We start from the raw sequence: 25,527 nt of genomic DNA on the forward strand, positions 1-25,527 counted from the left end.
TTACGTTATTAATCATACAATTGATCCATTATGTTTAAGTGAATACTTACAAGATAAAAAGACTAAACATATAGAATAATTCACTATTCCAACTATATATTACCATATTTTATTCTATTTTTAAATAAAAAAGGGAATTTATCAAGTATTTATTTAAGTATATATTTTTGATTATATATTTTTTCTAATCTAAGATAAAGCAAACATATTTCACTATCTTTTTAAGACATCATTTAATTTAATTAGGTTTAAATTAATAACATTTATTATCCTTATATACAATGTTACATAATGTGATTAGAAAAAACTAGTAAAATTATTCATGATAAGATATTTATATATATATATATATATATATATATATATATATATATATATACAGTGGAACCTCGGTTTTCGAACGCCTCTCAGTTCGAACAAATCGAGAAATTCTTGCTTCGCTTTTCGTTCAAAAAATCGGAGTTCGAACGCCAGTACGCTAGGGGCGATGCTGAGCGGCGTACGGGTGTAGATTGCCCTCAACCCTCGTGAAGAACTGTTGTCACGTGAGCGCACACTTGTTTTTGCTTTTGTTTTTAATATCGGTGAACGGAGTGTTTTAGCCCCTAATTATGCCTCGGAAGAAGTTCGGTGCAAGCAGCAAAGTTGCTACAGGTGAAAAAAGAAGAGTAGTGCGTACAACTGTTGCATTTAAGAAAGAAATAATAGCAAAATATGAAGAAGGTGTGCGAGTTTCCGATCTTGCTATACATACAGCATGGCTTCTGCTGAGCACCACAAAGGTAAGAAATCCTATTCATAATTCTTTTCTTTATCCTTTAACTGCTCACCACTTGTTGTGGAGACCCGGGTGCTAAATGACGTGTAAACTACCTGATTTTTTAATTTTTACACGTTCATGTTAGCGTAATCTTTCGTACGGAAGATTACGCTAACGTGAACGTACGATTAGCCTGGGTTTGCTTCATGTTTACATGCAGGGTAAGCGTTCAGGGTGTTGGAACGGATTAAAATGATTTTACATTACTTTTAATGGGAAAAACGATTTTCCGTGATCGACCAAATCGGTTTTCGAACAGGGTTCTGGAACGGATTATGGTCGAGAACCGCGGTTCCACTGTATGTATATATATATAAATATATATATATATACACGTAACACACCGTTACATTCGCTAGCTGTCTTCAACATCTTTGAATATCCAGGAAAATGGTTTTGTAGCATCAAGAACAATGCATAGAATCCAACCGTGTAAACTATTGACTCCAAAACACACGATAATGGCGACAGATAAATACAAATCCACCTAAAACATTCCTGCCTTATTGGACGTTGCTTCTTGTCATGTTCTCGTTTGACCATATTATTTCTATTTGAAAACAAACAGACTTTTAAAATTATTCCCAATACGGTCGTGAGCGCTCCCCTGTCACTTTTTCCATGATGAGGGTCTGTTCATGCTAGTTTTATTCATGCACAAAACGCAAAGTTACATTAAACATCCGTCTTCCTCGACACATATATTGCACGTGTCTCACTCTTACCTTTACTGCCCGGGAGCCCCTAGCGGCTGTTAGAAAAAATGCATAAGTTAGCAGCATCATGGCATAAGCCGCAGGGCTGAAAGCTTATAGTCCGAATTTTACGGTATATATTGCTTAATATAATTACAATTTTAAATAAGAAAAAATAAGCTAAAATAAAACAAAAGACGTAAAAGCAATATTTAAAATCAGCAAAAAAAAAGAAAAAAAGAAATGCTTTTAATTTAACACCGCAGTCAAGTTACGATAAATATATTTGTTTATGTCTTCCTTCACAAACACACAAAATAGATCCAAATTATATAATCTCAGTGTTAAGCATTTCAACCGGAGCATGTTAGAGACACCACCTGTTTTGAATTCACAAATCTGGAATGAACACGTCAACAAATATGTAATTCAGGGTCGACAAAGACGTGAGTCCGATTGAAGAGGTCGACGTAATTTCCAAGGGTTACGGACATAAACCTTTGGCCACGGTCACCAAAACATGCACAGTGTCAAGTGTGATTAAATCCTTGGCGCTAGCCTGTCATCCGCAACAAACATTTTCATATCGTTTTATTATCGTGTGATTTGTGGACTAATATTGAATGTATTAAAAGAGATTACGCTAGCATTAGAGGATTAAAGGTCTTTTAAGGAACCGGGAACATAGCTCCCATATGCACTACGACATCGACGTATACGAAAAGGATTACGATGAAATGAGATTGCATGCATCACGTTCGATAAATAAACAAGTGATGTCTTTACATTTCGGCAATAGAAATGCTCTTGTCAAAAAATGACCAGTGGTGCATTTTCGTTTTTTTTCTGGTCTGTGCAAACAAAATGAACAAAGACATCAGGTTTTACCTCATCGCACTATTTTTAGTCACGGTACCAGACAGGTTAGCGTAAAGAGAATGTTGTTTTACCTTTTCTCAGCTCACTAAGCAATGTACATGGTAATTGGACTACATTTATACAGTGCTTTAACCAGTAAGAGACACATGGTTTGACTATGTGTGGCCACGTGTGTATCTATATCTTTCAAGACAACCGGATTACTTCCCACAATGCCGTTCTCTTCATGTGAAGGTGTCATGGGCAGGGTATGTCTTGTCCTGACCTGTGGAAGAGCCCTCAAGCCAGGCTCAGCTTCATGATCCGGAAACGTACAGTGCGTTACCCTGCCCCCAAAATCTCCACCTGTGGTTTGGCACTGAAGATATATGCCCCCTCTGTAGTAACATCAATGCTAGCCTTTAGTGCATCCTTTCGGGCAACAAGACGTTAGTGTCTCAAGGTTCCTACCGATGCCGGAATGTCTGTTCTGAAGAAGCTGGCAGAAGCAAACAGCCAGCCAGCTACACCACCAAGGTACACAATCAAGTTTTCAAGGGCTGACAAAAACTCCACTGTCCCCTGCCCATCAAACACGAGAAGGTTTCTATCACGCGGCAGATAGATGATAGTCAACCTCAAGAGGCAGTTGCAGTTTCCCAGGGAGATCACTGAAAATGCATTGTGGCTAAACATTGTGCTGTGGTCAGTAGCCAGCTAAGTGGTCCTCCTGGTGGAGCTAACTGTCCCTCGGGAGGAGGAAAAAGAGGCGGCATAGGTGAGAAAATGGGCAAATACGAAGAACTGGCAGCCGTGTGCAGGGAGGCGGGACTGAAGATTACTGTATGCCCAGTTGAGGTGGGGTGCGGAGGTTTTTGTGAACCTCTGGCCTGCTCAGAGACCCAGGTTGCTCAGGAGCTGGCCACAACGAAGGAGCTTGCGGAGGAGGCAGAAAAAGGCAGCTTCTGGTTGTGGCTGCGGAGGAAGGATAGGAGTTGGGGGCTGGCAAACAGCAATTAAGCCACCAGAGGAGTTGGCAAGGACAATTCCCTGCCATTGCTCCGTCACTGGGAGATGTCCTGGGGTTGAGGAAACAAAACATTAATGACCAGTGGTTCCCAGTTGATGACCCAGTTGGGCCCAAGTGTTCAGGGCACACACCATTCTAAGAGCGCTGGAGGAGCCACTTCAGGCAAAAATACCCGGCAGGAATACCACCAATCCTGTATTTCCAATTGTAATTAACTTCAATGTTTTGGCCTCCATTTTTCCGACCAAAATTTCACTTAAGTTTTTGACAAATCTTAGGGTGCATCCCTAAGGTAAACAGATACTAAGAGAGGAAACCCCACACAGGGAAAGAGGAAAACATACATTCAGAAAGCTTAAACAGGGCCGGAATCCCAAGCATGGGTTTAAGCTTCAATGTAACATTCACGTCAAAAGCCCTCAAAGCTTATAAAGCGAAATCTCCTAGTTGGGTCGGGCAGGAACTCCCTCCGAAAAGCTAACCCAACGCATTGAGAATGATCCACAGGAGCCGGCCCTGACATGTGACTGAGCGCGACACCTCTAGATCAAAGTTCAAAACAGATTTTAGCAAATCTGAGCATGCACGGCATGAGCTTACGTCTGAGCGAGGGGTCGAGGCGGGGCTTGCCCTCCGACCCTTAACCGTTAAGACCATTGAAGTTTTTTACCCTGACCTAGTCTTGACTCCTTCATCAGGAATGTTAGCTATACTAATTACAGACTGATAGGTGCCTGCTGCCAAACATGATTTTTTTCCGTCCGAGTGAGCGAGACTATGCTTCGACAGCTGGTGCCGATCTCACTCGGCGCCAGCCTTGCGTTAGCGATTTATACCTCGCTTCAATCCTGGAAATCTCATCTCGAAGATAGAGAGCAAATCATGCAATAACAAGGACCAACTGGAACAGTGCTGGAAATAAAGATACTGTAATTCCCATTCGTACTTTGCGGCTTGTGTGCGTATTTAAGAAATATTTCACAATCCATTATCCTGCATCGCATATCGATTCGAGTGGGGACTGGAAGCGCACACTGTTTTTCAGGAGCTGTGCAGTTCAGGCCCACCTAAAATGAAAAGCAGGGTTGTGACCGCGATCCATTATCACTGGTCAGTTATTGCTCAAGGCAGGGAACAGCAGAGTATAACTTTGTCAGGAAGCTAGCTCTTTTTGGCCTTTTTGTCCACCCAAAAAAAGAAAAACACGTGCCGCCAAGATCCATTATCCCTCATTGGTTATTGCTGTGAGTTGGAACTAGCACACTTTTGTCAGTTGTGGCAGCAATTCTCCCGCTTGTATTACCGCCTAAAAGGAACTGCACTCCTGCGGCCACAACCCCTAAACCCATACTGCCGTGAGCGGGGACCGGCAGAGAGCAATTTTGTCAGGTGTTGCATTCTGGCCCACATGCCTGAAAATCACAGTTGTGGCCGCGATCCATTACGTGGTTGACTTCTAATGAGCCTTGGCTGTTTACATTTGTTTCGGACACTGAAGCGTGCAATAGTGGTCCGTCTAAAATAAACTGCAGTGTTTTGGCGACAAACAGCTATGCTCTGTAGACTATTGCTGAGAGAAGGGGCCTATCTGGCAAATTCATTCAGAATTCCAATTCGTTCAGAATAAAATTAACACCACTAATGATCCATTATCCTGGTCGAATATTGCTGAGAGCAGGGCAGGCATACCAAATTTTATTTTTTCCAGTTTGGGGCACTTAGCTGTACAATTGTGGTTTGCCTAATATGAACTGCACTGGTTTGGCCAAAGTCCATTATCCCTAGTCGACTTTTTCTAATAGCGGAGGAAAAAGAGCAAATTTGTGTTATGTTTGGCAGCTCTTTTTTCTGTTTTTTCCACTTGAAATGAACAGCTGCCATGCGAGTGGAGGCTACTTTGCGGAACATCGCGCAGGTTCTGGTCACCATTATGGACAATAAATGAGGGCTAACAATACTTGAAAGACAAATGAAAAGTCAAGTCAAGTTAAGTCATGTTTATTTTTATAGCCCTTATTTACAGGAAGTCGCAAAGAGCTATCCAGACTACATACTATTAATACACCATCCCTGATCCAAAAAAGTGTAACAGGACAACTTTTAAGATCATTGACCGTTTCAAAAATGTCGGTCAGAAGAAAGACCAGAAAACGGCGTGAGTTTGATTAAAATGGAGCCCTGATCTTTCTGGAGCACTTACAAATAAATATGTTCATGACGTAACACTTGCGTAACAATTTCAAAATAAAGATAGATTCTTTTTAACAACACCAAATTTGGACAATTTGAGTATCCAGAACTTTCTGATAGACTACATTTTCCACAAACTGTGTGTGACAAGCAGCGTGTGAACGCCGCCATATCAGTGAGGGCGTACGTATCTGCAAGTGTGTCTCCATGTGGAGGGGCTGTCGCTGAGTATACCCATGCACATGTAGATATCTACGAGGACTTGTAGATATCTACGAGCACACGTAGTTTGTGTGGGAGAACACATTGACAAGCGAGCCCTCACCATCGGCAACGTGCTGGCCCAACGGGAGGAGGGCCGACAGGGTCAAACTCCGAGATCTCACAATTTGGGATCATGGCGTTCAAATTCAAGATTGCATAATTCTCTGGGGTGAGACTGGTAGAGCTCTTTTTTGTGTTGTTATTTTTACTTAGAATAAACTGCACTTGTGTGGCAGCGATCCCTTATCCCAAATCGAGGATCATGTGGTCGGGGAATGGCAGAGTGCATTTTTGTCAGACCTGACAAGTCTTTTTGGCCGTTATTTTACGCCTAAAACAAACTGCACTCATCCGGCCATGATCCTTTCTTCTAGATCGCATATTGATGTGAGCGAGACCAGCACAGCACACTTTTTGGGGGCCTGAAGGCTCTCTATCTAAATTTAACTACACTAATGCGGCCATAATTATTTATCCCAGGTTGTATTTTGCTGGGACTGGAGACCGGCATAGCTCTTGTTTGCAAGGCCACTCTTTCACCTCTTTTTGGCAACTCCTTTTTTGCCCTTATTTCCACCTAAAATTAAGTTATGTTAATGTTTATTTGTGACACCCTTAATCACAAGGACTCCCAAAGGGCTGCTCAGACCACAGATTATTGCAAACTACAGACTATTATTCAACCATCTCCTTATCTAAAACCTACATGCGTCCGCGATCAATTTTGCCCAATCCCATATCGCTGTGAGTGGGCACCGGCATAGGGCATTTTTGTCGGGAGGCATGACCTTCTGGCCCACCCAAAATGGAATGCACAGTAATGGCTGTGATCCGTTACTCCCAGTCAACTATTGTTGAGAATGGGGGCCAATAAAACAAATTTTTATGTAGGTTTTTCCACTAAGACGAGCCAGTTGGGACTGCCTATAATGTACTGCACTGTTTTGGTTACCATCAATTATCCCCACCAATGATTCAAATTTATTTTTGTCCTTCAACACTGCAACATTGTTTTTTTTTTCTTTTGAATAAGGCTGCTGATAGCCAATAATAACAGATTTATTGGAATTGCATTAGCAGCACGGCGGCACAGTGGTTAGCGCGTGTGCGGCACAGTTCTGAGGTCATGAGATCGAACCTACTGTGTGGAGTTTGCATGTTCTCCCCGTGCTTCCGTGGGTTTCCTCTAGGCACTCCGGTTTCCTCTCACATTCCAAAAACATGCATGTCAGGTTAATTGGCCAGTCCAAATTGTCCCTAGGGGGAATGAGCGAGCGAACTGTGTGCACTGCGACTGGCTGGCAACCAGTTCAGGGTGTCCCCTGCCTACTGCCCGAAGATAGCTGGGATGGGCTCCAGCGCCCCCGCGACCCTACTGAGGATAAGCGGTGCATATAATGGATAATGGATGGATAGAATTGTACTATGTTTTGCAAATTCGAATTATTAATCAAATAACACCGTATACATTTGTGTAAAAAACTTGTTTACGATATTTGTGAAATATTGTGCCCTGGTGCTGTGAAATGCTCTGCCTCTGGATGTGAGAAGTGCAACTTCAATGGAAGTTTTTATATGTAGATTTAAGACCCGCTTCTATTCAATAGCTTATGATTGATGCTCACCTCATACTTTTCTGTTTATGTCCTTTCCGACTGCCTGGCTGGTGGTGAAACGAGGGAGAAGGACGTATCGAGGTGAGTCAGCGGTCCAGCGCCCTGGACCTAAAGCATGTCAAAGCATCGACCAGCCGGCATAGATGGGAAGCTGTGGCGTTGCTGTCATGGACTATTCGGACAATTTTATAAGCTTGCTGACATGAAATTTATACCTTACCGATGTTTTTCTTATCAATGTTCACTATGTTTTGTGTATTGTTACACAATGCAAATTTTATTGCACCCTGGAAGGGGGATTACCACTTGTGAGGCCCCTAGTCAAAGTTTCTTATTTTCCTCATGTCGAGATTTTTGAGTCCGCCCTTGCTTGTATGTTGGTTTAAGATCAGGGGATAGTGTAATTGTAACCTGTGCTGTCCTTTGTGAGATTTTGTAATGAAGGGCTACACTAATGAATGTGAACTGACTTGGCTAGTATGAAAGAAACATATCAGTACTCAAGCGATCGAGTCTTCAAACACCGATCCCAAATGGATTATGGTATCGCTATTTATTGTCTGGGCCTACTTGAGTATAACCAGAGAATAACACTCCACAGTATGACATTTTTATATTCTGCACTTAGCGGTAAACTACCCATTAAGATCTGCCTCTTGGTGGACTATTTCCAGTAAACACAGGTCATAGGCCACCCAGGGCTGTCTACACCAGTGACAGGTAGATGACGGTCGGAGAGACTCTGGTGGATAAACACATCGTGGTATCGGATTATAAACCGTACGTAGATTTTCTTTTTTCCCCCCCCCCGCCATCCTCTCTCATTACTCACAGTCACAACAAGCGCTCCAAGCAACACAACTCTCCCAGCACTTTCTAATTGCCGCTTCCAAGACCGCAAACAAGCTACAATATTGCTTCCAGTCAGGGAGAAGAGGAGAAATCATTCCCTAATTGCAATTTTTTTTCTAATACCGCTCAGTTTTCTCTGGTTGTTTGTCTCCTGTCAGGGAGATGCTGTGTTAATAAAGTGTAAATCTGTCAATAAACGGCACTCGGGATAAAGCAAGGTCGCAGCTGTTGACTCAAAACACCCACTAAAACATACTTGAAGTTTTATAAACAAGAACAAAAAAATCTAAAGTAACTTGCAGGTAAAAGCTAACTCGGATTTATGGCACTTACTGAACGGATTAGCTTCTCTTTACGTAAATCTAATTGATCCCATTTACTTAATTTACCTTATGGTGAGAACCCTTTGCTCTGTCCAAAATAGGATTACGCTAATTTCACTAGTCACACCTGCTTGTGAGTCAAACGTACTGCGTTTTTTTGTTTTCTAATCATAATAATAACTGCGATTAATCATGAATTGAATTGTCTTCCTTGCCATTGATAACAGCACATTGAATATTGGATGCAACGAGATCAGACATGACACGCCTGGGTAAACAGCTCAAAAGGCAAAATATACCAGGTATATTCACAACGTAGTGCTTGAAGACTGGCCCAGGTTACAGAAACAACAACAGTGCGATAAAAATAACTGCAATAAGATTTAACAGCAACAAAATCCCCAAAACAAGTCACAAGGTATATACTTTTAGTTTTGTGCAGCAAAAAAAAAAGAAAAAATAAATCAAAAATAAATTGCAAGTTAGGTTTTTACACAGTCTTGAGCGCTTGTTTAGGGTTGTGGCGGCCCGGGTGAAGAAGCTGTCTCCTAGCCTGTCCTTGTTGAGGGACGTGTAACGCCTACTATTACACTGTAATCTTTTGATGCAGATCAATTCTTAATTTGCGGCGGTTATCCCCAATCGCAGAATGTTGCAAGTAGGCTCTAGCAGAGCTTGTTATTACACGGACATAAACATTGATTGGATTTTGGTAAATGGACTGCATTTAAATGTCGCTTTACCAGTCACTGAGGACTTAAAATACACTTCATACTTTACCCATTCACAACCGCACTCACACACCGATAGCAGAGACAGCCGTGCAAGGCGACGTTGGGTGTATTTTCATATGTTTTTCTAAATATAACCGTTATGGTTGATCCCTGCTGTAAGGCCAGTGTGAAATGTGTGGAAAGGCTTGTTTTCTCCAGCTAAGTGGTTTGCCGCATGTTTAGGTTCAAGGGGTAAAGGCTGGGCGGATTAGCGCCTATATCAACTCAATGAGAAGAGGCCATATGGGCAAATGAGATCCATGTCGGTGAAGCACTAATCTGGGGATGTCCTCTGTGTGACCACGGATGGACACTACCCACAGCAGCTAAGAGGCTTGGGGATTCGTGACCTGCTTTACTGTATCCCCGACCTGACCTCGGCAAAGACTGAAGAGCTTGGCCCCCAAGAAGTAAAATACAGCAAAACAATCAAGTCTTGCATAAACATAACAACAGTGAAAAATATAACATGATTCCTAGATTGATCCACTACGACCCTGGTCCCGACCAGTTGGATAATATTTTGACCGCCCGCCGAAGGTCACTACAAATATTATTGTATCTTTTCTAAAGTAATAACAGAAACAATCTTACTTGAATCCCTTGTTTATCACAGTTAATATGTTTTGACTCATTTTGTGCCTTAATAAATGAAATCAACATTTCAAAACTGCTTTTTGGGTTTCCTTGGGTTGTCTCCGTCCATCCATCCATTATCTGCACCTCTTATCATCAGTAGGGTCACAGGGGTCATCAGTAGGGTCAGAGGGGTGCTGGAGCCCATCCTAGCTGTCTTCGGGCAGTGGGTAGGGGAAACCCTGAACTGGTTGCCAGCCAGTCGCAGGGCACACATAGACAGACAACTCACTCGCTCATTCACACCTAGGGACAATTTGGACCAGAAAATTAACCGGACATGCATGTATTTGGATTGAGGGACAAAATTGGAGGGCCTGGAGGAAAACCACGCAAGCATTGGGAGAACATGCAAACTCCGCCCTGGAAGGCTGGCATCTGGATTTGATCCCATGGCCTCAAAACTGTGCCGCAGCGCCGCCCCGGTTTTCTCTGAGTGATATTAAAATTGGTTTGATGATCTGAAACTTTGTGAGTGATAAATATGCAAAGAACACAGAAATCAGGTAGGGGTCAAATCCTTTTTGATGACACTGTATTTAATAACAATAGAATAAAAATAATATTTAAATATTTTATATAGCTCAATAAATACATATGCAAATTCAGACATACTGTAGTTTCTGCAGTTACAGTGAATGGAACACGATCATCATTTTCCTCAGGTTGAGGCTTTTGAGTTTTTCCTGGCCCTCTTGTAGGTTTTAGATCAGGGGATGGTGTAATAATAGTCTGTGGTTTGCAATAATCTGTGGTCTGTGCAGCTCGTCATTAAGGTTGTCACAAATAAACATGACTTAACTTGACAAATAATCGCAAGGATTTAATACTTTTTTTTTAAGCTAAATAATAATAATAAAAACAAGGTACTGTAATTCATGCTGCTACATTGAATGCAACACATCCTTTTAACAAATCTAATTTAACAAAATCATAATAATGAAAGATATTTTTACACTAAAATAAAAAAATACATAAAAACTGTACTCCCTGAGGCTTCATTAAATACAACACACTCATTAACAAATAAATACATGAATAAATATTTGGAAATGATTGCAAGAATCCAATATATATAATTTAAGGGGAATTAAAATAAATAAACAGATGAATAAAATAACAAATGTACTGCCTACAGCTTTAATGAATGCAACACGTTCATCATAGAAAAAACAGATAAATAAAAGTAATCTGAATACTGAGTAATTACCCTTAAATGAATAAATAATTGCCTGTTTTTCCTGAAGCTACACTGACTGCAACACACTTTTCGATAAGGCAAAATCACAAAAGCAAAAAAAAAAAAACAAAAACAAATATTTTTTGCTATTTCACATAAACATAGTTGCAATATTTTGACTCTAAAAAAAATAAATGAATGCATGGTAAAGCGTCAGGAATTTAAAAAAGGAAAATATAAAAGATAAGAAAAAGTAAATGTGTAATTACTGCAGATAGCACACTAGCGATCGTCCGAGGGCCGCAAACCAGAAGGACAAACTGACAAATCTTTAAGAGCTAATAAAAGCGGAATACAGAACAGTCCTCATGGGCAAATCTGGCACTGAGATGATAATGAGATTATAAAAACTCCCCTATATTGCCGCAAATTGTTTAAGTGTTTCATTGAACCTTGTTGAACTTTCATTTCTGCACGCCGGGCTTTTTTTCTGCAGCTTTATTTTCCGCTAAACGATGTCTACGGTTAAACCGTATCCTGGATAACGGATGAAATGCAGAATTGATAAAGAGAGTTTTGCAGACGTCCTTGTGTTTAGCGTGATTGAGACAGACAATGCTGCTCTTATTTTGTTGTAATCCTTCTCACAGCAAAGTGCCACATAAACTGACTCATGAATACACAGTGAACCTTGTGATAGGGGGTATAGCGCTAATGAGATTATTTTTTGAGTACTTACATTGAGGTTAAAGCATAAATTACCTTGTAGAAAAATAATAATAATAATAATAATTTCCTTGTATTGTCATTCTGTGTAACAATGTACACAGAACGAAATGTCGATTGCATCTGACCCGATGCAGCCGCAGCCAAGAGAGGGCGCCGCCGACCACTTTTTAAGTCTTAGGAATGACTCGGCCGGGGCGCGAACCCGAACCTCCCAGTCTCAAAGCGGGCGCCTTACCATCTAGGCTACTGAGCTGGTAAAATGGCAAATGGACTACAAAATATACGAAGTGGTCTGAGAATAAGTGACAAAAATTCCCCAACAAAACAATTGTCTTAACAGGGCTGCAACGAGTGATTATTTTAAAAATATATTGTTGAATAATCAAGACTAATATACCATACAGTAGACCCCCAGGATATGGTAACCCCGCCTTACGACACTTACATTTCACGGTGTGGAATAAGATGCAGGGTTTGTAAAGCTTGTTTCATAACCAAATTCAAGCACTTTTTAAGGACTTCCAAAGACATTTTTCAAATTTCTCCAAGTCAAGTTAAGTCATGTTTATTTGTATAACCCTTAATCACAAGGAGTCTCAAACGGCTGCAGAGACCACAGACTCTATTAGTACACCATCCTCTGATCTAAAGCCTACATAAGGGCAAGGAAAAACTCAAAAACCACATCATTCAGATTCAGATCTACTTTATTGTCATTCTAGTACACGTGTATACAGAACGAAATGTCGATACATCTGACCCGCACAGTTTCCTTGAATGTACAGATATAAATAAAAGTTGTATTGTATTGTGGCTACGTATAGTATTTTACCATAGTGCCGATAGTGCAAGAGGAGTAGCTAACCAGATGTGCAAAATGGGCAGGCAGTCAGGTTAACAAGTCAGGTAAACAGTAACATTAACACTGTAACAATAACGTTGTAAGTACAATAGTGCAGAGAGCATGAGGAATATGAAGAAACCTTGCGATGGGACGGATCTCCAGTTTATTAAAAAGGAATATCCAGTGTGTAACATGTATTTTGCAGAGCCACGTATATATCTGTGTTTTACATATTATCTTGCATGAGCATTTATCAAGATATATGACTTTTAGATCTTAAGTAAATCTCCAATACGTTTGTTTTTGAGATATTCTCTCCCCGTATAGGTTCCGGGTAAAAAAAAAATGAAAGTAGTATTTAGCTTTTATTATCAGCTGCAGGAGGTTTTTCTCATTAAAATTTACCACAGGAAAATGCTACCCTAATTTTTTTGCATGTCCCCCAAAAAATGTCCATCATTGATACATAATCCTTGTACTGATACACATTTCATAGTGGCCTGTTTAGTGAAGCATGCACCTGTCCTTTTGGACACGATACGGAGGAGGGGTGACGTTTCATTAGACCACACCGTACAAACTAATGCCAGCTGCAGTCAATCACGAGGGAAGAAGAAATACAATGGAAAAGGGAAGCCGTCAAACACCAGTGTCAGCAAGCATTATTACTAAGCAGACTTGTTGAGAAACATGGCAACAACTTTAAGCATTTTCAAGCACTTCATCCAAAATTCAGGCACTTTTCAAGCCTTGAAAAGGCAACATCCAAATTCAAGCATTTTCAAAGATTTCAAGCACTTGTACGAACTTTGAATATACAATTTTGTCATTGGGCAGAAAATAAGTGACCTTGCCATCAAAATAATCATTTTAACAGGGCTTCAACCATTACTCTATTTATTATGAGGAGTCCGTGGTTGCTGGAATTGAACCCTGGACCTCCGCACCGAGGTTCTGTGTGCTAACCTCTTAGGCGGCATGTCAACCTGCTGCAGCCAGTTATAATTTTTTATTATTACTGGTACTAATTCAACATATTTTGTCAAATGATCAATACTAGTATCCCATACAGTAGACCCCCCAGTGATATAGCGACACCAACTTTATTTTTTTCTTTTTCTTTTTCTTTTTTCTTAGTAAAATAAAATATGTCTACGTTTTGGTCCTCAGGGAAAATGCTTTTGAAAATGTATTCATATGTTATGGCACAGAATGAGTGAAAATTGAACTGAAAACACAGCCTTAGGAGATCCAGGCAATAATCAACTTGACATATTGATCACCTTCATCCTCCTTTGTCCGCTAAGACAAATAAGATGGCAGCAGACTCGCCCTGGTCATGTAGCGAGGGCTTGTCTATTGAGCGAGGCTGCGTACGTATCTTTGATACTCCCGATGTAGGGGAAGATACGGCCATGCTGGCGAATCAAAGCGCTCCTCTTGATCAATAAACAGGGACAGTTGCTTGGACGTTATCAAAGAAGTCCGTCAAAGCGGTCAAGTGTTTGCTTCAAAGGAGATGTCGGCATGAGAAAAGCGAGCTTGCAGATGGATACGATTGGCTTGTCACTGAAAAAGGAGCGTGCGTCTCAGAAATGATGACGTCAGATGTTTTTGGGTTGTCCTTGCAGCCACTTTTTCAGGGCAATACGAAACTCAAAAGAAGGAATGGACATTTTCCAAATAGAGCCCTTTTGCTATTGCATGCTTCAGTTATCAATGGCTTACTTATTCCAAGATTTCGAAATAAATAGAATAGTATTTATTGTCATATATATCAATGTAGTGTGCATTGTGTTCTGATCAGATAGCACAAACCAAATGCTATCATGAGAGCAGGTTAGGGAATGGTCTGTGTGTTGGGTGGCCATGACAATGTGCAACTGCGATTAGGCTGGTGTATGCTGTCAGTCAAACAGCCGAGGTGTCAAAGTTAATGTGTCCAAACCTCAACCAAATAACTTGGAGATCAAGGTTAAAGCTGTGCTAGTATTTCAGTGGCTTGTATTATCAACAATAAATTCATCAATTAAAACAGACTCAGAGGAAAGTCAGAAGAGCGCAAATAAATACTCTGGATTATTATCGGGTCATGGAAGACACTGAGGCAGCGGCGGGAGAGAAAGCAATACTGAATCTGCAGGTCTCGCATAATGCTACAGCTAGACCAACAACTCTCTTAAGCCACCTTTGCCTAGCCTGTGTCTCACCTACGTCAGATCTATTACCCATGAAACGGATCACTGTGAAGACCTGGCTCAGTCCAAGGACACCCGATGCTAGCATGCATCAAGACAGCCACTTTCTAAATAGCTCTCAAAGCTACAACCACACTTTACAAACACCTTTACGCTCAAACTAATCAGAAAACTGCCTTTTGTCTCCTGGGCGCAAATTAGAGCAGTCCGAATGAATACTTTACATGACTAGTGACAAACAAATAACCCAGTATAGATACCATTTGCGAGTAATCTGATCACGGGGGGCAATAAAATGAACTATTTCTACATTTACATTAAACAGAAATTTTACCAAACACACATTTCACCAACTCAACAAACATGGCTATCAAGAAGAGACTTACACGACACATGGATGGATACAACTGTTGCATTGATAATGTATGGACTATAGCATTTTTGCAGTGGAGGTCTAAAAAAAAAAAAAAACCTCAAATGTCCCGGACAAATCAACCGTCAGAAAATGGAGGATGCCAACCGGCTTGTTTTTAGCGATGAGGGGACTCTCCCCATAAATGGCAAAGTTAACAAGCCCAACATGTTAAGGTCTGGTCAATCTGTTACTTTTGGGGGACCCATGTGGTGGAAGCAGGAACTGAGGCAGGGGTGCTTAAAAAGAGGGATCACATGTAATAACAATATTATCCAAACAAAACCAAACCTAACAAAGTCAAAATTAGAAAGAAAGACGGAAACTGGAATTGGAAGATGCAAGTAGCAAAGTAACAAAGAAACCAGTAAAAAACAAACCTGGTATTGTGGTGGAAATAAAAATGACCCGACGGTATGTGATGTCCAAAATATCCTTATAATATGTTCAGGATAAATGGGCCCAAGTGTGCCGCGATTGGAAACAACTGGGCCCAATCAAAACCCCCGTTACGGACCTTTGATGGTAGGAGGCGTACCAAACCCTAAAAAAAAACTTATATATTGGGTACTGAGAACCCACATCAGATTCATTCAGATTCAGATTCAGATCTACTTTATTGTCATTCTAGTACACGTGTATACAGAACGAAATGTCGATGCATCTGACCCCCACAGTTTCCTTGAATGTACAGATATAAATAATGTTGTATTGTATTTTGGCTACGTATAGTATTTTACCATAGTGCCGATAGTGCAAGAAGAGTAGCTAACCAGATGTGCAAAATGGGCAGTCAGGTTAACAAGTCAGGTACACAGTAACACAGCAGTAACATTAACACTGTAACAATAACGCTGTAATTACAATAGTGCAGAGAGCAATGTGCAAGGAGTGGCAAGCTATAAAAAAAAAAAAAAACTGCCAGTAGTGCAAAAAGTCAGATTAGCAGCCGTTTAGATTTAAGTTAACTATATGTTAGATTGACCATTTAACAGTCTAATGGCCAGGGGGACTAGACTATTGCGGAGCCTGGTGGTCCTGCACCGCACACTGCAGTACCTCTTCCCAGAGGCTAGCAGAGTGAACAGTCCATGATGGGGGTGAGAGGGGTCCCCGGTAATGTTTTTAGCATGGGATAGGCAGTGCTTCTGGCCAATGTCCTGAATGGAGGGAAGTGTAGTCCCGATTATTTTCTCTGCTGTCCTCGTTACCCTCCTCACACTACCCCAGTCGGTAGCGCTGCAGCCTCCACACCACACAGAGATACAGCTGGTCAGGATACTCTCTATGGTGCCCCTGTAGAATGTAATGAGGGAGGGTGGGGGCATGAACTTCTTGAGAATAAGCGAGAGTCCCCAAAAGTTAATGTCCTTTGGGCTATTTTGAAATAAGGTGTTTAAGGATTATATTTCTTTGGAAAAGCACCAGTTTGTTCTGAGATGTACCGTGACATGCTGGAAAACTGGTGAATGGATTAATTGAGTAAGAAGCATCTGGGGACTTGATTTTCCCAACAAAATGGGGTCGTTATGCTCCTAAAGCCTCAAAATGAGACCGTTTCTGAACACAACACTGCCAGACTGATGGATTTGACAGTCGGTCTCATGTCCTAGCCACCCAGATCTCCAGATCTTGAACCCTTCAATATGTTTTTGTGGGGATTTGTGAAAGGATTGTTTGCTTTATTCCAAGATACGTGAATGAGCTAAAGGCACAGATAACAAAAGTTCTTGCAACCATTGACATAAAATATTGGGACGCGTTTGGGAAAACTTAGGCTATCCGCTTGGTACGTGTCGCGTGTCACATATCTGGATTAAAAGCTTTCTGAAATGACCAGCAGTGCTTCATATCCTTAATAGTTTGCGAGATATTCTATGTCAAAATGTGCCCAAGACTTTTGGAACACCCTATAATTTCAAGGTTTTATTTTCGGCTTTGGCTCAAAATTTTTGTTTCCATCTTTAATATAATAGAAACCAATTAGTCTTCTTGTTCCTGGTACTGACGATACTGTCGTGACTCCAACCCGACCCCGAGACGGTACAAGTGCATCGGGGTCACCTGCCTGTTTCCTGCCGCATTTTCAGGAATGTGCCGCGGTGAGGCCACGAAAACACTGAAAATGCGTGATGGGCTAGCAAAGGCATCGAGTGGCACTTCCGCATGAGCAAGCTGAAAAAACACGCATGACCAAAGTTCGTTCAGTCAGACCGTTTCCTCTTGGACTTAAAATTCAGATTCTGTCCGTGCAGGGGAAAAGGTGCTTAAGTGATTTTGTTTCCTATGTCTAGTGCAGAGGTACACACACAGTTTCAGCATACGATTCACTTACAAAATGACCAAATCAAAATGATCCATCCAAAGAAATGATGATTCAATAGAAGTCTAGCATTAAAAAAAAACAAATTCTCGAATAGTGGAATTGAATGCTCACAATATTCCTCAATGCATGCCTAAATAAATCACATATGTTTCATGAAAATGAAAAATATATAGTGTATGTGACTCAATTTCATTTATGTTTTTTGTTTCCAATGTTTTTGTCAATGTTTTAAAAAATAGTAATAATATTGGATTGCTGGAGTGCAGATCGCTTAATTGGAAAATATTAAAACCCTGTACTCTAATACAAAACACACATTGTTGGTTAATAATTGAAATTCCAACATATACATACATATACTGTATATTAATTAACATATTTTTTTCTTTGTTGATTTGTAAGTCAAGTCATGTTTATTTGTATAGCCCTTAATCACAAGGCATTTGAATAAAGGCCATTTTCATACGTTATGCTAAAAATAAATTGAAATGTAAATGTTGCATTTCATTAAACTCTTCATTCAATCATTGAATATGTATTAAATCATAAGTTGAATAAATCAATACAATTTTAAAAAACATATATAATTTATAAATTAAATCTTTCATTGAAAACATTTGGTGTTATCCAATTTATTACTGCAGCAAGAGCAACGTTGGCATTCTCGCTCAGTGCTACAGTTGAACCGTTGAAAGGCATGGGGTTTGGTGTTATGCCACATTTGTGAATAAAAGGGACAGTCCAGGTTGCCTTGAGAACCCCCCAGGAGGTCGGCCAGAAAGGAGCATGTTTTTCCTGATAAAATTATTAAAAAGAAAAATAAATAAATAAAAAAAATTGTGGTTTTATAAAAGGGCGAGACAAGTTTAAAATAATTAACTCGTCGCTTAAATTTAATTGGTCAATCAATTATTTGTTCAAACAATGTATTTCAATTTAAATTCAAATTCGCTACAGTTGCTTGGTTTGTTCATTCTTATTGATAATGATAATGCAAGTGGTCAGTTGCTATGTGCCTAAATTGCTCTTTTCTAGTTTGTCTCTTTTTGTTAGTCACTATGCCCTGCAGAACAGTAATGTTTAACATAATAATAATAATAATAATAATAATAATAATAATAATAATAACAATAATAGTAATGTTTGACTTGTATTATCCACTCTTGGCTTGTCAACTCTTTTACATTCATTATGTTCTTTTTGATAAGTTTGTAGTTGGTCAGTTGCTATGTACATCATCATTCTCAGTTTGCCTCATCTTTTACTGTTACTAGTTCCAATTAAATGATGATGTCACGATGTTTAAATTGCTTTAGCCACTCTTAGTTTGTCTTATCTTATTACTATGTATTTTGTTAATCAATTTATATGTATCAATGTTGCTTACTTTTACTTGCCATATTCTTACACAGTTAGTATGGTCAGTCATTTACTGTTTTTTCTTTTGATCAGCTGCTTACATTATTCATTATTTTACAGTTACCAAGTTCATTGTGATAATTATGTATATGTATTGAAATATGACGTGCTCCTAATTTCTTGCTTGAGCAGTTACCACGCCCCATAAACTGATGATAGAATGTTAAGTTTGCACTTGCATATTTGATTTGCCTAGTGCAGGGGTGTCTAACTCATTTTAACTTGGGGGCCACAAGATAGAACAAACATTCTTTCGGGAGCCGGGCTAGTAGATTAGAGAGAAAGGAAAACAAAGAGAAAGAAATAAGAGAAAGAGAGGGGGCGAAAGGGTGGGGCAGAGAAAGGGAGAGAGAGAAAGAGAGAGAGAGAGAGCAAGAGAGAGGGATGAAAAGAGAAATAGTGAGAGAGGGGGAAGAAAGAGAGAAAGAACAAAATCCAAAGAGAAATAGAAATATAGAAAAGAGAAGGAAAGAAAGAGAGAAAGGGAGAAAGAGAGGAGAATGAGAAAAAGAGAGAAAAGAGAGAGCAGGAAAAAAAGAAAGAGACAAAGAGAAACAAAGAACGAGAGAGAGAGAGAGAGAGAGAGAGAGAGAGAGAGAGAGAGAGAGAGAGAGAGTGAGAATGAAAAAGAAAGAGTATGAGAAAAAACAAGTACAGCTTTTGTGAGAGGCACCTGGCTTTGTCAATATCAAGTGGACATATTTCTACCTGCAGCTCATTTCTCTCCTGCGCTTCTCTGATCCGGCCAGCGGGCCGCCTGTTTGACACCCCTGGTCTAGTATTATGTAGTTACTGTGCTTTTGATTAATCCATTTCTATTCGGCAATATGCTAACTTTTATTTTGTCAATTCTTATGTAATTACTATGTTCTGTATGATTATCATGTAGTTGGTCACTGGCGGGTTTTTATGAACCCATAATATTAATTCTCAGTCAGTCCCATATTACGAAGTTACTATGCCATATACAATTATGTTACTTGCATTTGCCACTCGTAGTCTGTTCTTAGTTACTCGGTTTTTGATTTCGGGGCGACAGTGGCTCAGGAGGTAGAGCGCTCGTTTTGGGATCAAGAGATCTCAGTTCGAATCCCGGCTCAGTGTTACATGTCGAAGAGTCCTTGGGTAAGACACTGAACCCCTAATACCCCCAATATGCAGGTTAGCGCCTTACATGGCTGCACGGCCGCTATTGGAAAATGTGAAGCACACTGTAAAGCGCTTTGGGAAGTCTTGACTTGAAAAAGCGCTATATAAAATGCAAATCATTTCATTTCATTTCTAAATATTTGGTGGTACAGATACAATGCTCTTTATGATGATACTATAGTCTGACGGTTGCTATGCTCATTTTAGTTTGTCTTTTATGCAGTTACTATGTTCTTTACGATAAGCATATGGTTGGTTGCTTGCTATGTGCCAAAATTCCTCATTTTATTGTACCTAGTCACCTTTATTTGTGTTAATATACTGTTATCGTGTCACTCATGTTGGGCATCTTGATCTGTTGACTGGTTCAACCTACGTAGGGCAAATATGAAATCTGAAAAAACACATTTCTGGGGTATTAAAAACCCACTTTAATCTATAAAATGATAAAGTGGTATGAAGTAAAAACAAACAAAACTGCTTACCAAGGCTCATTAGGTTTAATTACAGTACTGTGTTAGCTTGCTTGTAACAATTTGCTAATTAAAGTACAGGTAAGACATTAACTTACTTTTGTTAGCCATTAATCAGTGTTTACCTACAGAGCGCTAAGCCTGTGTAATTTATAATCGGCTTGGACAATGAGTAATCGCCAGGTAGTGTATGATTGGGCAGGTCCTATTTACAATTATTTTTTTCAAGCTAACCAACACTTGATATGACTGAAAAGCGGGTCGATATCAGCGGCGCAAACAAAACAGTGAGTTGGGACGTTTCCTTCTCTTTTTATGATTTATCTTGTCACACTCACATGTTTTTACTGTCTCGGAGTGGCAGTTTTGGATGAGCCCATTCCGTTTTCCAAAGCATTTTAATGTCAGCTTAGCAGTTATTCCACCTCATTTGCATAAAGCAAAATCTGCAAATATTTAGTATGTGTGAGCAGCTCTAGACAACTTAACGGGGAATAAATTTCTTTGCTTAAAATAATAACAAATAACCCACCAAATTTTGCATTAACATAAAAAATGGACACTGTAGTTTAAAACCGACTAGGACTGGAAGAACTCTCTGACACTGCCTGACAAAGGACCAGATAAAAACACAAGGATTTCCTCTGTCCGTTGTCCTTCCCCTTGAGAAAATACTGTATTTCTTTTGAGCCCTTACTAAAACAAAATTGGGGTATTTGTTTATTTAGAAAGTGGTTTCTCTACTTACAAATGTCTCTACATACTAAAATTTCAGGTTACGAAGTATGTGAACGAGAAAATATTGCCTCTTGTTACACAGGCGTTTCTGGATACGAAGTCCAAAATACAGCACAGTGCGCGCTGCCATTCACCGCTCCCACAATTTAACTGGAACATAAAAGACTGGCTATCACTTACAATCTGCCTGGCAACCCAGTTTGCATATGGGCTCCCAGCATGCTCTTCGTGTCACTGTCACAGTTCAGGGAGATGACGAGGAGATGGTGTTCCAGCAAGATAGCGGTAAGAAGGACACAGCCATCATTCGATCAGCCCAAATTAAAGACATTTTAGCAAAATTTCGTAAAGTCTCGGAATTTATCATTGTAAACTGTAGTTGTGACTATGCCCTTCAAGCCATATGTATTCATGAAAATAATCATATCTGGCGGACCATAAGTTCCTGACCCCTGACCTAGAACATTCCTAAAAATAAGGTATCAAAAAATATTGAAACCAATCCTGATATGTCATTGGGACCCTCGGACCCTTACTTCTAAAGTCAAATGTAGAGTTTTTGAACATAAATTGGCCACATAACAGCCATGGTATCGATTCCTTGAGATAGTGTATTTAAAATTTGAAATAATATAAAAAATGATACTGATATTTACTATAGACACTCTCCATGCTTATTTATGGAACAAAAAATGGCCACATCAATTATCGATATAGTACCGATTCTTTGAAGTAAGATCTCGAAAAGTCCAAATATTATTGTAACTGATACCAATATTTGGTATCAACATTCTCCCAGTTCTAATGTAAAATGTGTGGCGTTTGACCAAAGAGAGGCATGTATGACGCAAAGGTAGAGATTCCTTGAAATAAGGTACCAAATCAATACTGATCCCTGGTATCAATAGGTCTTTCAACATACTGTACATTTAGTATGGCAATTGCAAACCCCCCATTGAACAATCAAAGTATTCATTTTTATAAGGAAGAAACAGTCTTGCAAAATATTTTTCAAAAACTGTTAGCGCTATCTGGTGGATTAAGATTTAGCGCTGATAACCCCCGCAATCCCGTCTTGCATACCCTTCGCATAGCAACCCGGCGGGTTGACGGGCTTCCCTCAACCTCGTCACCTCTGCCGCCGGCGAACCTGCCGGGCTCCTCAGGACACAAAGCCGGCCAAGTCAACCTTTGACATCAGAAGCAGCTAGCAAAAGACAAGAGACAAGCTGACTTGGCAGCTTTGGGATCCTTTCAGCTCCGTCAATAGAACCTGAGTCAATAGCGTACACATACAGATAGACACCGTGTCAAACGCTTTAGTGCTCCGACTATGCTATTCATCTTTGAAAAAAGTAAGACGTGGACTCTAAAGGTTTTATTTCCAAGACACCCGGGAGCTTAAGAGCTGCACTAAGGCCATTGTACTGTGCCAACCACAGATTTTAGAAGTCGTGTAAGCGCTACGTAACCATGAAGACATGTTGTGTACAGTAAAACCCCTGGATACAGCAATTCACCTTACGCTGTGGAATGGAATATTTTTAGGCCTTTCTTCACTTTCACATAATACGGCCTCAACATCAAATTGTTTGACGTTCCCAAAAAATGTATACCCTTACAACTTTAAGGTGTTCATGCATATGACAAGTTAGGTCCTTAAGATACATGTTTGCTATTGGTTGACGTCAGGTAAGATGCCAGTCTGTTATTGGGTTGCATCATGGCATCAGGCAAAAGCCAATATTGTATCTCCCAATATGCCTTTCTCTTCATTCAGGAGTATGTTGATGTACTTTTATTTAAGGACAACCAAAAAACATTCTTTCAACTGCAATTCAGTGTTTTTATTTGTAGATCTATAGTTGTTATTTAGTCACAGTCGTATACTCTCAGTAGCTAAGGACATCATTTTGAGTTAAGTTTGACCCTTGGAGGCTACTCACTTGTTAACGGTGAATTTTACTCTTCGCAGGCTGTTCTGGGACCGTTAGCCGCGGTAACCGAGGGATTACTGTATTTTGGAGGCAACTGGGCTCAGGCACAGTATGGAACCAAACGACCACCCTACGTGACATTTGAAGATGAAAACACTTTCTAAAGAAAGCTAGCTGACATTTGAAGTTGCTGATTCATCGTTAGATGTGGAGACGTGCTGCCCACTCGGCGCTTTAGCGGCGGAGATGAGATAGCGCCGTAACATAACCGTTCGGTGACATGCGAGGCGTGTGAAAAATGACCTATACTTTTGGAAGCGTTCCACAGGAGATACAGAGAGAATAAGCTGGAATGTTCGAACGGGAGGACGAGGATGTCGAGCAAGGCACCTGTGCGGTTTGAACATCTACCTTATTGTAAATGCCATTTCTCGTGTAGCATCAAAATATTAGATCAAGATTATTTTTCTCCCAGCGGGATTTTAATATAAAACCTTTCGACTCGATGGAAAAAGAAAATAAATACAAATAAATACAAAAACTGCGATCAGGGTTTCATATCCGATTTTCCAGATCTCTCGTTTATCGTAGTTAATGGGGACATTTGTTCCTAATGATATGCCCTTCCATTTTTAACATTTGCTCTGCCGGCCTCCGCTAGCAGCAATACTCTATTGGGGATCAATGGATCGCGGCCTCATGGCTCTGTTCACTTTATGCGAACATGATGGGACAACACAGCCGTCACACATTTGCTCTCTGCTCCTCCTCTCAGCAATAGTAGACTTGGGATACTGACTTGTGGGCAAAACAGTGCAGTACATTTTAGCAGCTCGAACTGAAAAGAAATACATAAAAAAGCTCTGCCAGCTCCTACTCTTAGATATACAAAACAGGGGTCAATGGAACACAGCCACGCCCGTGCATTTCCTTGTAGGCAGGCCAAAATAGCACCCGTCCTAACTAAACTGCCCCCTGCCGGTCCCTGCTCACAGCAATAAGAGATTCGGACGCGAGAGTGCAGTTCATTTTTTCGTGAGATCTGGGAAAATGGGATATTTTTCAACATGCGATGCACTAAGGTTGTGAAGTATGTAGTGTGAAGTAGCAAGTGTTCACCAGATATTTCAAAAAATGGCAAAAATTTACGAAACATGTTTGGAGTTTCTTTGGGAAATAAAGTTAGCTGCTGAAAACTATAGGGTCATTTTCTCCACTGATAAGTAGCGACAAGCAAAACCTGTGGTCTCTTCTTCCATGCAAAAAAAGGTTTTTTTCTTCTACAAAAAAATAATTGGTGTTTCTTTGCTAAATCTATCTTATTTTAAGCCAAAACTATTTAGCTTTGTGATATTGTAGATTGAAACAAATTATATTTTTTAATGCTCCAGTTCGACTTATGAATTTTTTTATTGTTGTTTTACTTTCCAATTATGCATACATGACCAGTACTTCCACAACTGGAGTTATAACACCTGGCAGTGAATGTGTTTTTGACTTCCAATTTTGGGCTAAACATGGTCTGGTATGTTTTAGACATAATTTTGCCCTAAAATAGATCCAGGAAAATAGACATTGTTTCTGCTTTTATTTTTCGACAATGAATAAATAATGATTGTCCCAAAGAAACCATCCAACATGGAAGGTTTTTTTTGGGTGAGCAGGCCGGAGTTAACTGCATAGTTAAGCTAGAGTTTGCGCGTATCGTTCATCTAAGTTCTACAAGTCCCACAGTACCCTGTGGCATTAAATCATCCCAAAGGAGGGAAACTGCATATATGAGGTATTGTGCACAAATAAACCGATTTGTTGTGTTACTTCATAATATATATATATATATATATATATATATATATATATATATATATATATATATATATATATATATACATATATATTTATGTGTGTGTGTGTGTAAGTATTCGCATAAATTTCACTTAAAGCATGTGGTTGTTATTACGAAAATCGAGAGAATACCGTACTCGACTAGAGGTGTGCAGAGTTTTTAGAATTAAACCGCTCCCTGACAACTCAATGGGATGTTGCACACATTCTGGAAACGCGC

General features: G+C 40.0%; 1 protein-coding gene across 5 annotated transcripts in view; it reads right to left on the reverse strand.

Moving 5' to 3' along the window:
* arb2a (ARB2 cotranscriptional regulator A) overlaps positions 1-25,527 on the reverse strand; it is a 261,702-nt gene that overhangs the window by 52,937 nt on the left and 183,238 nt on the right. Inside the window, exon 11 of one of the 5 annotated variants that reach the window (XM_088336390.1) lies at positions 2,817-3,452. The exons of 1 other annotated variant lie outside the window; for it this stretch is intronic. In XM_088336390.1, the coding sequence (XP_088192516.1) occupies positions 3,268-3,452 (185 nt within the window). In that variant the 3' untranslated portion in view covers positions 2,817-3,267. Of the gene's footprint in view, positions 1-2,816; positions 3,453-14,305; positions 14,380-25,527 lie in introns of those variants that run through there. 3 more of the 5 variants (XM_088336389.1, XM_088336388.1, XM_088336393.1) reach the window with 3 other exon arrangements.

This window comes from Urocampus carinirostris, chromosome 5 (assembly GCF_059441175.1).
Source record: "Urocampus carinirostris isolate Australia breed hairy pipefish chromosome 5, RoL_Ucar_1.0, whole genome shotgun sequence".
NCBI classification, from domain to species: Eukaryota; Metazoa; Chordata; class Actinopteri; order Syngnathiformes; family Syngnathidae; genus Urocampus; species Urocampus carinirostris.